Raw genomic sequence first — 18,181 nt, forward strand, 5'->3', positions numbered from 1 at the left:
TTCTGCATCTTTGCTTCTTTACCAACTCCTTTTTACACTGACATTAGAGGTTTTCTGCCCCTTTCAGTTATAGAAATTTTGCCCATCACTCTTTAACCACAGGACCAGTAGTTTTGCTAAACTCAACAGAAAACAGACCCCATGGGGGCTCTCCTCATAGCAGAGTCCTTTCCTTTCTCTTTGAGTTTAGTCTGCATTTGAAATACCACTGCCTGTATCCCCTTTGCAGTGCTGTCAGAGAGAGACTTAGGCAACTCTGTGGAAGCCACCTATCCCTGACTTTTGACAGAATTTCCAAACATATTAACTTCAAACCGATGCATTTAGAACTGTGACCTTGGCCCTGGAAGGCAAGAATACATGACAAGATATTTTATTTTCAAAATGTACCAGGATAAAAAATACTTCTGTAAATCAACCTTATTCTCTTTTTTTGTATGAGGCAGATTTAGATTTGGGGGTTGGGTGTAGGAAGGAAAGAGTCTGAACACTAGAGAACATGTTTAAAAGGTTAATTATTAATGGACAGTCTTCCCTAACAAAGTATCAATAGGCAATCTGGTCTCTTTAGCTTCAGAAATTAGCAAGAGGACCTCGGACCCCAGGTGAAACAGAAATGGAAAATCCCCTGTGTGTCTCTATCTTCTTGATTTACTGCATCTTGATCCAATCAAGTGCCCATGGACAAAGCCTGGGACCAGGTAAGTGCCTGCCTTTTCTCCAGAGATGGGCATGGACTTTCTTCTTTAAATGGACGTTGCAGTGAATCCAAGCCTTTTGACTCTGTCAGAGTTTGCTTCACAGTGTATTAGGTGATTCTATGATCGGTATCACAGGTCATAGGGACGTGTAGCTGTAGGTGTTTCCTAAAATTCTGAAATTTAAATTTTAGGAAACCGCTCTAGGAGTAGAAGTCTTCTCAAAGCGGTGAAGTGTCTCTCATATCTGATTAAGAAATAGTCAGGCTAAGACTTCTTTGGTGGCAAATAATCTGAAAGAGTCTCAGATCTTCCTGAGAGTTAATTTGGTGTCAAATTTGCAGTTGAAGAGAACAGCTTGTAATGAAACCTTCTATCTTGCTGAGGTTGTCTAATTGCTGGCTTTCTCAGAAGAGAGGAATTTATAGAATCTTCTTTCCAGTCAGGTTGAACATGGAGCTATCATTGCACATTTTCTAAACCTCACTTTTTCTGTCAAAGTTTTACTCTGAGACTAAGCAGTCATACCTGTTTGTTCTGGAAATTCATAGGTTGATGGTCAAGGTGATCCAAATGCTTGATTAGGCAGGTGGATCACAGGTTCCTGGCTAAAGAGTGCATTGGATCAATAAATGATGGATCTGAAGTGAACTGAACACTTTGGCCAAATGAGACAGGGCTTTGGGACTTTATTTTTGTGTTGGTTACTGGTTTTTCTTTCCTCTAAGACTATGCTTGGAGAGAGCTCCAAACCCAAAGACATACCTGAAAACTCCAGAACATTTTTTTTCTCCTTTAAGAAAAAAAGGCTATTCTTTGTATTTAATTATTATTTTGTATATTAGGTCAGTTAACAACTTATTAGCAGTAGTAATTATTACCATTCATTGAGCATTTTATATGTCAACTACCAGGTTAGTTATTTTGCATACATCGTCTCACTTACAAAACTGAATCCAAAAATATTAATAATAACTTAGAGCCGTGCAGGCAGAATTGTTCATGATTTTTCCTCCCTGTGTTCACAAGGATGTTGGTGAAGGGCCTTTCCTGCCCCTTGGCCAAGAATGTTTTTCTTATCGAAGCATAACATATATCTCAAAAAATACCTATATCATAAAGTGCTCAATGAATTTTCACAACCTAAGCCAGCATCCCAGAAGCCTCCCTTGCACACGCATCCCTGGAACCTTAACATAGATTATTTTGACTTTCTGGAGCTTTTTGGTCATGGTTGCATATAATATGCGCTCTTTTTGTTCCAGGCTTCTTTCACTCAACATTACGTTGGTGAGCCATCCGTGCAGTTGCATGTGGTATGACACATTCACTCAGGTCACTGTAGCATCCTGCTGTATGAATATACCGCCTTTGGTTTATTTGTTCTGCTTCTGATCGGACCAGATGTTTCAGTAGAGACTTGGGGGTTGGACGCCATTACAGTCAAGGCGAAGGATGCAAGGCAGGACAGCCTCCCCCCGGGTTGCTGGGTATTAGCCACATTTCCCTCAGCAAAACCTGTGCTGGTCAGCTACTGCTTCCCCAGGGTCCCGGCGTGCCAAACGCTGAGGGAAGTTTCCATTAGCAGGAAGGTTCTTCAGAGAAAAGGATCAGAGACAGGAAGCCTTTTGTTTCCTTGAGAGCAGAACATCTTGGCAGAATTTTTTTCTGCAGGGAGTGAGTCAGATCTGTGTGCACTAGGCTGGTGTGACGTCTTTCTCTTCTTGGGGCACTGCAGGCAAGCAGGCACCCCACAACGGAGCCCTAGAAGGTTGAGTATCTATGCCTTGTAGGATAGTTTCCAAACTGCCCCCCAGGTGATGTTTTTGGCTGTCAGAACCAGGGAGACAGTGCTATTGGCAAGTAGGGCTTAGAAGCCAGGGATGTTGCTAATCATGCTACAGTGGACAGGACAGCCCCCATGGCAATGAATTATTCAGGACCAAGTTTCGATATACCAGGAAGAACTCCCGTGGGATCCTTCCTCCTTAACCCCAGACCTCCCAGCTTACTTCTTCTTCTTATTATTGATGGCATTGCTAATGGACCCACTAATGTCTTGTACACCCAGTGTGTGCCAGACACTGCACAAATATTTCACCCCACCTTCCCCTTGTGGTGGAGTCAGACAGCAGAAAAACAACTTGCCGGAGATCCCACAAGAGGAGCAAGAGGTTCCTAGACTGGATCTGTCTGCTTAACGCTATAGGCTTCTGGCCACTGTGCTCTCACCTCATGGTTTAGCAGCCATAGATCCCTAGAAATCCATTCTGCTCAGTTCCTCTCCCAGGAGAGGAATATTGGGTAATTCCTGTCCACCAACGCCAAGGGAAAGAAGATACAGTGAGCATCCCGAAGACCCTAGGACACAGAGCCTCCATTACCCTCATCCCCAGACCCCACTCCTGAGGCCAACACTGCTTAAATGGTAGCCAGTGCTCCTAGACCGTGGCAGCCTCCACCGCCCAGTGATATCCACCAGCACTGCCTCAGGAGCCTGGCCCCTCCCTGCAATTCCCACTGCAGCCTGCACATCCCATCCATCAGTCCCTCACTCATTTAATAAGTGTACATAGGCATCTGCCATATTGAAGACAGTGCTGTAGTACAGCAATTCTCAACTTCCCAAAAGGTCCCATTACACTCTCAACAATTAGTCACAATTCCAAAGAGATCTTTTTTATGTGAAACACAGCTATCAGTATTTACCGTATTAGAGACTAAAATGGAGAATACTTTTTAATGTTTTGAATAACAACAAACTCATCCCATTTAGCATATGAAACACGATACTGTGAGGAATATCTGGTATTTGCCAAAGAACAACGAAAAATGAATCAGAAGAGTGACACTGGGTCACAAAGAAATTTTGCTACTTTTTTCATGTTTGTCTTGATAGAAAAGGCTGGGCTTTTTTCATCTGTTTCTGTATTGAATTTGTTGTGAAATGTTACTTTGTCTGGACTACACAAAGAAAACCGGCCTCACGTATAGAGAAAGGGAGTTCAACCTTAGAGGTCCCGCCAAGGCCCTCACTCAGAACTGCTTTGTTTGTGCAGCAGACACTGTACAACGTGGACTGCACAGCCACCCCTGCTCCCCACAAGCTTGCTGACGAATCAGGTGGACCTTCCTGAGGAAGACAGGAGCTGCCTGCACTGCCAGAGGGCAATAAGGGGGCCATCATCCATAGAGAATGTGACAGTAATAAAAACTTCTTCTCATCATCACGATTCTAAATAATGCTGGTGGTAAAAATTAACACCCCCTCCAAAATAGTTCTTTTGGTGAGAGTTGTAAACAACTGCTATGGTTACTATTGGGTTTTCTTAATGTATACAAAAACTTCAAATGATCACAGTTCTATATCACTTCTCCTTGAATATATGTTCTCTGCTAATGTCAATTTAGAGACCTCCCGGTTACATAGTTGATCCCTGATGATCATTGACCACGACGTATGCTCATTGCAACTAATTGTTCAGTAACCTCCCAACTTACTTTGTCATCTTACGTCCCAAATTCCATGGTATTTATTGCTTGTTCTTGCCTTTAAATAGAAATGGTAGATTTAAAATTAAAAATGATATCATACTAATTAAAAAAACAAAGAAATAGAATCTGACTTCAATTCTGTTATCCTGTGTGACCACTTAGACTTTTGGGTTTAAAACATAAAACAGGTTTTATAGTGAACTGTGAGGTGTAATATTTTGTTTGGGAAGTAAAAATTTGGGTTCTTCCAGGAAATATCTGTAATGGATTTGTGCATCTTTAAAGTGGAAATGTATTTTTTTTTAATTGTTGTTTTAAAACTAAATAACAAATCAAGAAAATAGTGATTATTACTGATTTTTGCATGCATATAACTGAAAATAGTTCTTATAGAACAAATGGTATTAAAATGATCCGTTCTGGGTTTCACATATATAAGGTATAACATAGTCTAATAAAGGAGATAAGATGTATATATAAAATTTTTTTCAATTGGATCATAAAATGTGATGAGTACCACGGGACAGGAGTACAAAGGGGTGAGTGTTTGTGTCCCCCACAAAATTCATATGTTGAGATCCTAACCCCCAACAGGATGGCATCTTAGGAGGTAGGGACTTTGGGAGGTGATTCAGTCGTGAGGGAAGGAGCCCAGAAGAATGGGCTCCTTCTAAAAGAGACCTCAGAGAACCCACTGGCTCTCTCTCTACCATATAAGGAAACCTGGAAAAGGGTTTTTACCAGAACCCCAACATGCTGGAACCCTGATCTCAGACTTCTGGCCTCCAGAAATGTGAGAAATAAGTTTCTATTGGTTACAAGCCACCCACTCTATGGTAATTTGTTACAACAGCCTGAATTAACTAAGTCAAGGCACAGGTAGCGATGAAGAAGCGCTCACTTCCAAGTACAGGTAGACGAAAGGCTTCTGGGAGGAGTCAGCATGTGAGCAGAGTCTTGCAGGATAGAATCTGGACAAACAAGGAGGAGGCTTTCCTTGTGCATAAGCAAAGGCACAGAGACAATAAAGCATACATGTTTTCCAAGCCCAAACATCTTCCAAAAACAGGCCTTCTGGGAAGGAGAAAAAAACTATAGGAAGGAGTTGACAGCAGCAGTGCATCACAACTGTCAAAAACTAGAAACAATTTGAATGCCCAACAATAAACCATCAAGGAGGGAGCAGCCAGCTATTACTTAGTCCTCCTTTAAACAAGCATTGTGTTGAATACCTACTACTGAAAGTGCCAGGAAATTTGTGGAGCAGTAATGATGGGAATCTGAAATAAAAGCCTTACTGCTAACACTTAGGCACTTACAGTGGCACATTATCAAAGAGATCGGTGACCTCCAAAAGGTTACATAACAATTGGTCTTGTAGCTTTTAAAAACAAGTATGAGGAAATTTTATATGCGATAAAGTGGGGGAGAAAACAGGACTAAATAAATTATATATTGAATCACAACTACGATAAAAAAAATTCTTATACTTGTATATCACTAGGGATTAAAAGTATATGTAAAGATCGATAAAGACTTTTAAGGCCATGGAATCTGTATGTGTGTGTGTTTTAAGTATTTACATGTAAAAGAAAAAAATTGAAAAACAACCTGATTAGCAGCAATTAGATCTGTCCTGGATTTGCTGTCCCTCGAGAGACCACGTCCACCCATCCCCACAAGCTCGAGAAGCCCAGAATTACATCCCCAGTGGGGCCTGCAAACTCCTAACAGGCCTCCACAACTGCAGGAAAGGTCATTCACGAGTAACATCCGAGGTGGGATCCAGAGATGGAAGTCACCCAGGCGAGTGCATTAAAAGTAGAATCAGCAGAAAGTCAGTCCATAGAACTCTTGTGAAATCTTGCCTGCCCTCTGCGAGAGCCCCTCCCACCACACTGCCAGACTTCCTGCCCTGTGGCTGAGCCAGTCTGGAGCCCTCCTGAGGGCATGGTACCCAGAGAGGAGAAGTTTGGGGAGACAGGACCACAAGCCATCTCCTACCCTGCTCGCCTTTCACAAGGGGCTCAGGACTTGAAGCCACATTTAATTCTGGGCCAGGTGAACAAGATTCCCACCACTGCCCTGTTTTCCATACCAGCTGCCACACTGCTATGAGGCATGCTGTGTCCCTGCAGATGAGTCAGCAGGGGGAGGGGAAGGAGAAGCAGGGCTGGGGCAGAGGCTTGCCCGATTTTAGGCCTGGTGCACAAGACACAGCTGAGCAGTTCCACTTACATTCTCCAAGGGCACGTGACCACCTTGACCTCAGCCTAGGGTGTCTCTGACATCCCTCAGGTCCACGTAGGACATGAGGCACAGCATTTCTCATAGCTGTATGCTGGTTCTTAGAAGAGTGTTCGTTTTAGAGTGAGGCTCTGTCAGCCAGGGATTGCAGTCCAGCCCACTAGGGCAGGGGGCTGGCCAGGAGCAGGTAAAACATCTGAACCCCTGCCAGACATGCTGAGGATCCTGGCCAGACTCTAGCCCCAGGGTCAGAGCCCAGCTAGTCCTGCGGAGAGTGGGGTGTCTCTGTTAAGGTAGACAGCAGGTGCCCCAGCTGCTGACACTCAGGCACTTGGCTTAGGACCTGGATTCAGGTCCGGGGGCAGCCGTACTTCTCAAGAGAAGGTGTCATTCTTGGATGCTGCCACAAGGTAGCGTGGTGACGTCTTGGCAGCCTCAGGGTTTCAGGAAAGGATTTAGGTAAGAGAAAACCTGTGTTTCTGGATACCTCTGGAAAACTCAAGGCTACTGACTGACGTCGCTTTCTTCTCTGCTTATGACTATTTCCAGAAACACTCATAGTTTCGATGTTTCTGCGGGATCTGGGGGGAGAGGGGAGGAAGTACAGAGAACGGGAGGCCTCCTTGTCTGCCCCAGCACTTTCTCCTCCATGTGTGCCAGTTCACCTTCAGGTCCTGGCGAGGTACGCTTTGGCACAGCTTTTAGAAAACGTATTGTGGAACTACTAAAAATAGTTCTTATAACCAGCGGTCCCCAACCTTTTATGTCACCAGGGACCAGCTTCGTGGAAGACAGCTTTTCACGGACTGGGGTGGGAGGAGATGGTTTCGGGATGATTCAAGCATAGACATTTATTGCGCACTATTCTAATCTAATGTCGCCGCTGATCAGACAGGAGGTACCAGTCTGCGGCCCAGAGGTTGAGGACCCCTGCTTATGATGATGCAAAAGTGGCACACTGAATATTTTCATTCCAAGACTAAGTGGGACAAAAGTACCATACCTAATTGTGTGTGTCTTCTGATTACAATTCCATGGAAACGTGTATTTGAGGAAAACAAATTACTAAAGAAAAGGAACAAACATGTTCACACTTCAGTTGAGTTTACACCTAAATTTCTGTCTTCCAAATTTTATGTAATGTTGTAGTTTGTATATACTATTTTGCTTGAATTATTTGAATAATTTAAAAATTTATATCAAAATGATAAAGCAAAGTGATTTGACTAGTCAGACGCAAACCTTAGTGTGCACTAGAAGTCTATTAAAATATGATTTTATTAAATCTCATTTATTTATAAAATAAATGAAGTCTATTAAATTTGTTAGCAAGTTCCTGACTCAGTGAGCCTGGGGTGGATCCAGGAATTTGCATTTCTAAAGGTCCCAGGTGTTGCTTCAGGTCTGGGGACTACACATTGAGAACCACTGAAAAACAAAAATGGACAGTTAATGGCAAAACAGTAACTTGACTTGAACCTAGGTCTCCTGACTTCCTGGCTTAAAGTTCTTCCCTCAGAAACAATGCAAACCCTGGGGCAAAACTGGTTTTCATTTCTCAGTATCCTGCAGCGGGTAAATGGAGGGATATCAGTGTTCATGATCCCGAATATTGACCTTCCTCAAGGGAGAGTATGAGTGTTAGCTGCTCAGCTGTGTCTAACTCTTTGTGACCTCATGGACTGTGGCCTGCCAGGCTCCTCTCTCCATGGAATTCTCCCGGCAAGAATACTGGAGTGGATACCCATTCCCTTCTCCAGGGAATCTTCCCGATCCAGGGATGGAACCCCAGTCTCCCGCTTTCTGGGCAGATTCTTTATCATCTGAGCCACCAGGGAAGCCCAAGAGTAGCCATATTCCAAATAATATAAAACCATTAAATATTCATGACAATTTAGTCCTCCAGAATAAAATATCATCATGCTGAAAAGGCAGTGGTTCTTTAATTGAAAAAAGAAATTCCCAAGTTGAGATTTAGTTGTAATTGGTAGAAAAATACTAGTAGCAATAATGAATTAACCATACATAGTAAAGCATGCCTTGGCAGGCCTGAAAATAGGATCAAGAAAATTCTTTTCCTATGAGCTGGGCATTACCATGAGTTGGGCAGAGTCTTTGATAATCCTAGTTGACTAGGACTGGCCTTTCCGTGACCGCAAAAAACTTTCCAGTGACAAATGTTCCAGCCTCCTTGTCCCAAGAGAGACCAAAAGAGTGAAAACAACATACTTCTTCTGAAATATAACAAGATCAACAACAAACTACAGCATTTATTAACCCCCTACTGTGTACCAGGCCCCATGGTCTGTATAAAAAGGTGTTCCTGAGGATACAAAAATGAAAAAGCACACTTCCATTCATCAAGGAGCTTCCCAGCTGATGAAATCTGAAGTCCCCTACAACTGTGTGTATTAGAGATTGGAAGAGGTATAATTTCAACATGGTGTGATAAGTGCACAATTAGATAGGAAACATCACAAGGCAGGAAAGGTTAGCAGAGGAGGCTTTATAGAGGAAGTGATATTTGAGTTGAGCCTTGAAGGAGAAGTAGAAGGATATAGCAAGCAGAAGGAAAAGCATTAGCCAGTCTTGGAGACTTGAAAACATAAAATGAAATTGGGAATCCCTGAGATGTTTGCTGGGCTTCCCCGGTGGCTCAGAGGTAAAGAATCCGCCTGTAATGGCAGGAGATGCAGGTTCAATCCTTGGGTCAGGAAGATCCCCTGGAGAAGGGCATGACAACCCACTCCAGTATTCTTGCCTGGAGAATCCCATGGACAGAGGAGCCTGGCGGGCTACAGTCTATAGGGTCATAAAGAGTCCAGCAGGACTGAAGTGACTAAAGTGACTGAGCATACACACATTCTTAAATATAAACTGAGTACGTGCACACAGACAGTTGCTATAGCTCAGGGTAGGGCACAAAAGAAGTGGTCGGAGGTGAGGGCCTCAGAGGGCACACTAATGAGTTTGGCCCTCGCTCTGGAGGCAGTGGGGCTGCCACTGAAGTTGGCATTTGGAAAGGGGAGGGACTCGGTCACTGGCTGCCTTTCCTGCTGGGTGGATGGCTCTGTCTCACAGCCTGGCTAAAATTCTAGCCACTCCCTGATGGAAAGCCATGTTATCAGCAGGAAAAGACAGGGGTGGGGCTCAGAAGTTACAGGCTCTGCAACCTCACCTGACTGAGGCCGACCAACACTCAGACTTACCCATGGGCAAGTCTGTTTGAAGTTTACGTGTTAATTGCTATTCCTAAGCACTAAATGGTAGGAGAGATTTACACCAATGAAACCGAGGCGGGTACACATCATAGAACCTTGAATAGGAACCTACAATTTAAAAAGTATAATACCTTTTTCTGAGTCTCAAAAGAGAACCATCTGCAAATTCCACATCACACTAGTTTTTAGACCTACAGCAATTTCAACATTAAAAACTCACTCCTGGGACTTCCCTTGTGATCCAATGGCTAAGACTCCACACTCCCAACTCAGGAGACCCAGGTTCAATCCCGGTCAGCAAACTAGATCCCACAAGCCTCAACTAAGACCCAGTGCAGCCAAATAAATAAGAAAATACTCATTAAAAAAAAAATCTTCTTCCTACCTACATGGTATCACTTGATTCACACAATATCCTGGGCAGGTATCATTATGCCCATTTTACAGATGTAAAGATTCACCAGCCAAAGGCTACAGGGAACACACTTGGAATCAGATTAAAGTTAGGATTATCTGGTTTACTGCAGCTAGGGAAGACATACTCCAGAAAACTCGAGAGCATCCCTACATGAGGAGTTGAGAGGGGCTTCTTAGAAAATCTGGGCTTGTGCTGGGTGAGACTACAGAAAGGCTGGGGAAGCTGGGGAATTCCAGAAGGCAGCTGTGCTCACCACTGCACCACCAGTGCGGCACGGTAGTAGCCGTTCTCAGTGGGACTCTGTCCAAAGGGGAGGGGATCATTCAGCTATCCGGTATCTTAATCTAATTAATCGTTGTGAAATCATTAGTGCTTAATTTAAGCAACAACATTCCAGCAGGTGAGGCTAAAACTGGCATTGCTACAGGAGCAGCAGTCACTCCTTGTTAGCTAGAAGCAGGCACTGTCTGGTCACGTTTTTGGAGTCAGAGTGGCCTCCTTTCTGTCCTGCTGCAAACACAGATGCAGAGGGTTTTTGTAGCATGTTGCTTCTGTGTTGAGGGCACTGTCTATGTTCAGTTGGGAATATCATGGTCTGCCTGCCAGCAAGGCTCGTTTTTGTTGCTGTTGTGTTTGTTTCCCTTTTCTTACTTACCCAGTAACTCAGGTAATGTCATTGACATCTCTTGATACCTCTGCCCTAGCCAAACAGCCTTGGGTGGCTGCCTCCACCTCCTGAGCCCACAGTCTCTCACCAGTGTTGACCCTTCCAGCACTGACAGCCTGAGTGTCACCAGGGCTCATCAAGAGCCATCGTGGTGCCCTGAGACCTTCAACACCTACCTTATCAGCTGTCAGCTATTTAACCATTAACGGGAGAAAGAAATATGAACACAAAGTTCTACCCACTTTAAACATGAAACACTGACCCTGCCTTAACCCTAGTGCAACGCAGTTGCCTTGAGCCATTCAAAGATTCCCAAACACCAGGGGGACGAAGGTGCAGTTCTGTAAGAGCAAGCCAAGCAGTAAATAACATTAGACCTTTCCTTTCCCAAGGCTGTTTTATACTGGTCCAGACATGCATTTGTTTTTGGTTTGAGTAACAACAATGAAAAATATACATTTGATGTTTACATTGTTTTGAGTAGAAACGAGGTGTATGAAATAATGTGCTTAGCTGCTCAGTCATGAAAGACTCTTTGCAACCCTATGGACCACACCCTTCCAGGATCCTCTGTCCATGGGATTCTCCAGGCAAAAATACTGGACTGGGTTGCCATTCCCTTCTCCAGGGGATCTTCCTGACCCAGGGATCGAACCCTGGTCTCCTACATTGCAGGCAGATTTCTTTATCTCTGAGCCACCAGGTAAAGCCTTTCCAGGCAAGAATACTAGAGTGAGTTGCCATTTCCTTCTCCAATGCATGAAAGTGAAGTCGCTCAGTCATGTCCAACTCTTAGCTACCCCATGGACTGCAGCCTACCATGCTCCTCCATCCATGGGATTCTCCAAGCAAGAGTACTGGAATGGGTTGCCATTGCCTTCTCCGATATGAAATAATAGTAACTACTAATTTTGAGAACTTTTAAATGTGCCAAATGCTTTGTCTATTTGTTTTCCTTTATCCATGCAACCTTCCTGGAGATAAGTATCATTGTCACTACTTTACAGGGGAAACTGTGGTTTAGGGGGACGAAGCAGCAAGCGCAGCTCCAGGATCCCTGGGATTCTCACTGGTGCTTATTTCTGGTGATGCTGGCTCCCTTCAGAGCCCACAGGGGTACATTTGCTTTCAGAGGTTTCCCACTTTGATACTCTGAGCCTCTCTGGGCCTGGCCCCTTCTAACTAGAAGTTTGCACTCATCTTACCCATTGTGAGTGATGTCTACCTCTCAAAGGCCCAGGAGAAAATCCACCCCTGGACAAAGTCCTGGTCCTCTTGTGTCTCAGCTTCCATCACAGCCACTGGTTCCCCAAAGTCAAGCTCAGAAACAAGGGGTAAGCCCAAATCCAGGCAGACAAAAAAAAAAAGAAGAGGCCTCATGACATCAAGCCTGAAAATTCTGGGCCAATTTAAGGCAATCAAGGATGCTGTGAAAAGGTTAAAATATTTTTTTCTTCACCCAAGAATGCTCTAGGAACAGAGTTATTTTCACAAGCTGAGCCAGACCCTCCACAGAGAGCTTGGTGACATCAGCAAAACAGCACCTGAGAAGCCTCCTTTTGTGAGGTCTTGCCACTGTTCCATGACAAGGTCCTCTTGGCATGTTGTTGCCATGGCCTGGCCACCTCCTTCAGCCACACAGAGGGGCTCCTGTCCCTGAGATTTATGATCACAATAAGTGATCTCAAAGTGAAACCATGTAACTCACATTTGGACTTGAACTCAGCCTCACACCTGGTCTCAGGAATTGATGAAACTCGGGTTCTTGATGTCTCATCACAGAAAGAATTCTGTGACAAAGTGATAGATAAGAAGTTGATTTATTTGAAGAGAAACACACTCCACAGAGTTTTGACTGTCTCAGAAAATGAGAGCAGCCTTGGAATATGGCATGTTTAGTTTTTACAGGCTGAGTTTCATAGGCTAATGAGTGGGAGGAGTATTCCAACTATTAATATTTCAGGGAAGGGGCAAGGATTCGAGGAATCGGGCCACCACCCACATTTTGACCTTTGATGACTGGCCTCAGAACTGTCAGGGCAATGGTGAGTATGCCACTTAGCTTGCAGATGTGTTTCAGTGATCATATTTTTGTTGTTCACTTGGTAAGTCGTGTCTGACACTTTGCCACCCCATGGACTGCAGCACTCCAGGCTGCCCCGTCCTTCACTGTCTCCTGGAGTTTGCTCAAACTCATGTCCATTGAGTCGGTGATGCCATCCAACCATCTCATCCTCTGTCATCCGCTTCTCCTCCTGCCTTCAATCTTTCCCAGCATCAGCGTCTTTTCCAGTGAGTTGGCTCTTCACATCAGGTGGCCAAAGTACTGGAGCTTCAGCTTCAACATCAGTCCTTTCAATGAACATTCAGAGTTTATTTCCTTTAGGATTGACAGGTTGGATCTCCTTGCTGTCCAAGGGACTCTCAAGAGTCTTTTCCAGCACCACAGTTTGAAAGCATCAATTCTTTGGCACTCAGCCTTCTTTATGGTTCAACTCTCACATCTGTACAAGACTACTGAGAAAACCATAGCTCTGATTATACAGACCTTTGTTGGCAAAGTGATGTCTCTGTTCATATGCTGTCTAGGTTTGTTATAGCTTTTTTTCCAAGGAGCAAGCATCTTAATTTCACTGGTGCAGTCACCATCCACAGTGATTTGGGAGTCCAAGAAAACACTGAGACTCAAACTCTAGTGAAAGTTAACTTGTCCACCATCTTGGACCTATTTTGTTCTAAGCAGTTTATGTCCTGTCCTGGGGCTGTCATTCTTTTAAAGTGTGTACCCTGCCTCCTTCCCTCCTGTTTCAAAAGCAGGAAGAGCTGGAGAGAAGACCCAGAAGGGAGGGTGGGGCTCCACCTATCCACTCACCCCTGGAGACATCCAGATGATCAATCCAAGCAGTGAAGTCCACCCGTGGTCCCTGGGCCTGTATCTACTCACAGATGTACCCACACCCCAGCTCTGTGCGGGTCTCGTGTTAGGACTCTACCCCCCCAAAATTCATCAGTATGTTCCTTTGCCATAACACAAGACCACAGACTGGTGGTTCAAACAACAGAAATTTATTTTCTTGTGGTCCTGGATGTTAGAAGTCAGAGGTCAAGGTATCAGCAGGGCTAGTTTGTCCTGAGGCGTCTCTGTTTGGCTTGCAGATGGTGGTCAGGCATGGGGAACCCTGGGGCTATCATTGTTCTGTTTGAGCTTCAGCAATTCCCTGGGGATGGTGGCACTTCAGGGATAGAAAAAGAAGCTTATAAATACACCTGAGACTGAACAGTAAGTATAAGTCTATACCCTCCAAACCAGGCCCAAACAGGGGGCTTTTGCTACTGGTGGTGCAGAAAGCTATGGCTAGCTGAGGTGCACAGGAGCCAGCTGGCAGCTTGTGGGGAGGGGGCTTGGCCCTTTCCAACAGCATGATTAAGAGTTTCTGGCAACAGGAGCAATAACTGGCTGGAGACCAAGAAGGAGCCATTTATCTGGCTCCTGGTGGGGGTGAGTGATAAAACTCACCCTCTGGCTCAGTTGTCATGACCGAGGCAGGGTCATCCTCAAGGGAGGTGCTCGCTGTGAGACCCCTGGCCTCTCTCTGGCTTGGGGAGGTGATTTTCCCCACACAGGCGAGCTGTCCCCAGCCAGGCCACTGCCTAGACTCACACTGGCCTCAGTCAGGGATGGCTGCCATCCTCTCCCAGGTGTCTGCTTTCTCCCTTCAGGCCCCACAGACTCCAAAGGAGGAGAGGATGATCCCCAGCCGGAAGACAGAGCAGGATTGGGAAGATAAACACCGCAGCTTCTCTTCGGGGAAGTAAACCACAGATCGTGGATCTGGAGTCTAAAAACCTCATCTCCGTCCTGGCTATGTCACTGACTGCAGGTGGCCTCGAGCAAATCACCGTAGTCTCTCTAGGCCTCTGCTTTTCAGTAGGGAGTGGGGATGGTATTAGAGACCCAACAGGGCTGTTCTGAGGATGAAATGGGTCATTTATGTATGTGAAACCATGTAATGCAACTCTGCATGACTGGACATAAAACAACATTTGTAAGAACGTACTCTTTACTAAGTCGTCCTCCATTACAACACTCATCTGATTCACTGAATATTCCCATTGCTTCCCCAACTTTTTATTACCAAAGTATCCCAGTATAGAAAAAATTGAAAGAAGAGCACAAAGAATTACTGTATTCCCTCCAGATAGATTCAATAACTGTTAACACGTTAGCATATTTATTCTCTCTATGCATATTTATATGTGTGTGTGACACAGAACCATTTGATTTCTATCTCTATCTCTTGCTGTATGTATATATATGAAAATGAACGTCTATAAGTCTCTGTTCTATTTCTTCCCTACATGTATATTTGAGCCCAGTCTCTCAGGCCTCCAGTGGACCTCTCTTGTTCTTACATTACCTGCCGCATCTCTCTCTGCCTACTGGACTAGGAACGCCTCAAAAGCAGGGACAAGGTAGTCACCATTGTATCCCCAGGACTCACAGAAGCTGGCATGGAGTAAGCATGTGACAAGTGACCATTGAGTAAATCCCTCTTCAACAAAGAACTAACCAACATACATTTTTTTTTTTAAGTAAATGAGTTTTAAGTCATTTCATCTGGCAAATTCCAGATCCCTGCTGGTGATAATGGAAAAAACACCCAGAGGTGCAGGATGTTCAGGTCTTGCTCTACTTCCCCCTCTAAAAGCATGGGGACTCTGAAGTCACTTGGGACTCGTGGGGAGAGGCTGTACTCTACAGCTATGATGCAGCTATCTATTTGCAATACGGAAATACTCTCCAGACCACAATCTACTCTGGAAAACACACATGCACAGAGAAGCTGACTGTGTCCCCACAATGGACCTCACAGAAGTGATGTAAGTCCTTTAGGTTTTCAGGGAGCCAGCAACCCACTTTCAGGCCAGTAAGGGTGGGAAGAGGGTGTGTTGTTGTCTATAAATTCCCTACAATGCTCACGAACTTCACAGGAGTTTTAAGCTTCCCTCAGCCTCAGATGGGGCTTCCGAAGTGGCACTAGTGGTAAAGAACCTGCCTGCCAAGGCAGGATGTGTAAGAGGCATGGGTTTGATCCCTGGGTTGGGAAGACCCCCTGGAAGAGGAAATGGCAACCCATGCCAGTATTCTTGCCTGGAGAATCCCATGGACAGAGGAGCCTGGCGAGCTATAGTCCATCGGGTTGCAAAAAGTAAGACACGAACGAAGCGACTTTGCACGCAGGCAACTTCAGATGGCTCTCTTTAAAACAGAGTTCCTCAAACTTTAATGTGCATATGAATCACCTGAGGAGCCTGATAAAATGAATGTTCTGTTTCAGTGCATCTGGGATGGGCTCTAAGATCTTATGTTTCTACCAAGTGTTTGGGTCGTTCCAATGAGGTTGGTCCCCAAAACACACTTTGAGAAGCAACGTTCTGAAGAACACAAAATAGCTCCTCTGTTACTTGGTGAACTAGAAATCAGCACCTACTTTCAGATATAAGAGCTTCCCTGGTGGTTCAGAGGTAAAGAATCTGCCTGCCAAGCTGGAGACATGGATTCGATCCCTGGGTTGGGAAGATCCCCTGGAGAAGGAAATGGCAACCCACTCCAGTATTCTTGCCTGGGAAATCCCATGGACAGAGGAGCCTGGTGGGCTACAGTCCATGGGGTCACAAAGAGTTGGACACGACTTAGTGACTAAACAACAACAACTAGATATAAGGCAGTGTGCCAGCGCTGGTTGTACCAGAAAATGGGAAGAAATGCAAAGATAGACAAAATGCAGTTCTTTGCCTCAAATTCTGGAGAAGGTGATGGCACCCCACTCCAGTACTCTCGCCTGGAAAATCCCATGGACGGTTGTCCATGGGGTCGCAAAGAGTCGGACACGACTAAGTGACTTCACTTTCACTTTTCACTTTCATGCATTGGAGAAGGAAATGGCAACCCACTCCAGTGTTCATGCCTGGAGAATCCCAGGGATGGGGGGCTGCCATCTATGGGGTCACACAGAGTCAGACATGACTGAAGTGACTTAGCAGCAGCAGCAGCCTCAAATCCAGCTGTATCTGCCTCATTACTACGTTTAGGCCATAATTCTAACAAGCTATAATCTATACAGTGTATATTTTTTGTTCTCATTTTGCTTGTGAAGAGACTGGGGTTCGTTCAGTCTGTCTTATCCAAGCCAGTGAAAGGATACTGTGAGATCTGAGCTGAGGTCTCCCTGACTATGAGACCTGTGTTTTCCATGCACCTCTCTCACATCTGGTCTTCATGCACTTCTCACTAAATGCTCAGATAGAAGGGCAGGGAGTACCCTTAAAGCACACCTTGGTAGCTCCTGGGGAAAGAAAGTGTGGTGGCAGCAGGCAAGAGACACTAAGTGACCACCAGAGAGGGGAGTTAGGACCCAGCGGGTGCCTCGAGGGTGCCTTGCCTTGGGTCTCTGTCTGTTTCAGGTAATATATTTCCTCATGCAGTGGATCAAATGCAGCCTACACTAGTAAACTTCAGCCATGAATTATGGCCCGAACTTTGGATAAATCACTGCCCTCACCTGGACTCAAAATTGGAAGCTGTTTAATTTCTTTTCTCTCTGACAAAAGGTCTTCCGGTCTTCCCTTCACCCTCAAGTCAGGGTGAATGTCTCCTTGGTATGTCCCCACTTGGGGTCCCCCAACCCCAACTTCTTAGCTCAGGACTGGGAGTTTCTGGAGTTCACTCTGCAGTCGTCCTTCTTTCCTTCCTAATTTTACCGTGTTTATGAGCACAGCTGTGCCAGATTCTGTGCTGAGGGCTGGGGATGTCAAGGCGATGAGATGACCACCCCCCACACACAGCAGTGTGGCCCAGGGATGTGGAGGAGAGCAACTGACTCAGCATGGGTGGGGACAGGCAGCACTGAGTGGGCAGCTTCCCCACCTGCCAGGGCTTCACTCCCCAGCAACCCTATGAGGTGAGTGCGCATGTAAAATCATCCCCATTTTAAAGATGAAGAAACTGAGGCTTACAAAAGTCATCACAATTATTAAGGATCAAATGAAATAATATATGCAAAATCACTTAGCAGAGTGTCCAACAAGTAGGAAATAAATGGTACCTACAATGCCTTCTTTAGGGGGAAGAATTAGGGGAGGAGACATTTAGGGAGTTTGAAATCAACATGTACACACTGCTGTATTTGAAATGGATAACCAACCAGTGCCTACTGTATTACTGCCCAGGAAACTCTGCTCAATGTTATGTGGCAGGCTGGATGGGAGAGGAGTTTGATGGAGAATGGAAACATATATATGTATGGCTGAGTCCCTTCCTTGTGCGCCTGAAACTACTACAATATTTTTAACTGGCTATACTCCAATGTAAAAAAATATTTTAAAGTAATAATAAAAAATAAAATGCCTTCTTTAAACAGCAGAACAGAGAATA

The 18,181-nt window shown here is 44.9% G+C and overlaps 1 protein-coding gene across 1 annotated transcript in view; it reads left to right on the forward strand.

Annotated features, from left to right (window-relative positions):
• LIPC (lipase C, hepatic type) overlaps positions 1 to 18,181 on the forward strand; it is a 186,645-nt gene that overhangs the window by 23,531 nt on the left and 144,933 nt on the right. The window contains exon 3 of the mRNA XM_070377986.1: positions 572 to 701. Within this exon, the coding sequence (XP_070234087.1) occupies positions 617 to 701 (85 nt within the window). The 5' untranslated portion in view covers positions 572 to 616. The remainder of the gene's footprint in view (positions 1 to 571; positions 702 to 18,181) is intronic.

The sequence above is a fragment of the Bos mutus genome, chromosome 10 (assembly GCF_027580195.1).
Source record: "Bos mutus isolate GX-2022 chromosome 10, NWIPB_WYAK_1.1, whole genome shotgun sequence".
In the NCBI taxonomy this organism is placed as follows: domain Eukaryota; kingdom Metazoa; phylum Chordata; class Mammalia; order Artiodactyla; family Bovidae; genus Bos; species Bos mutus.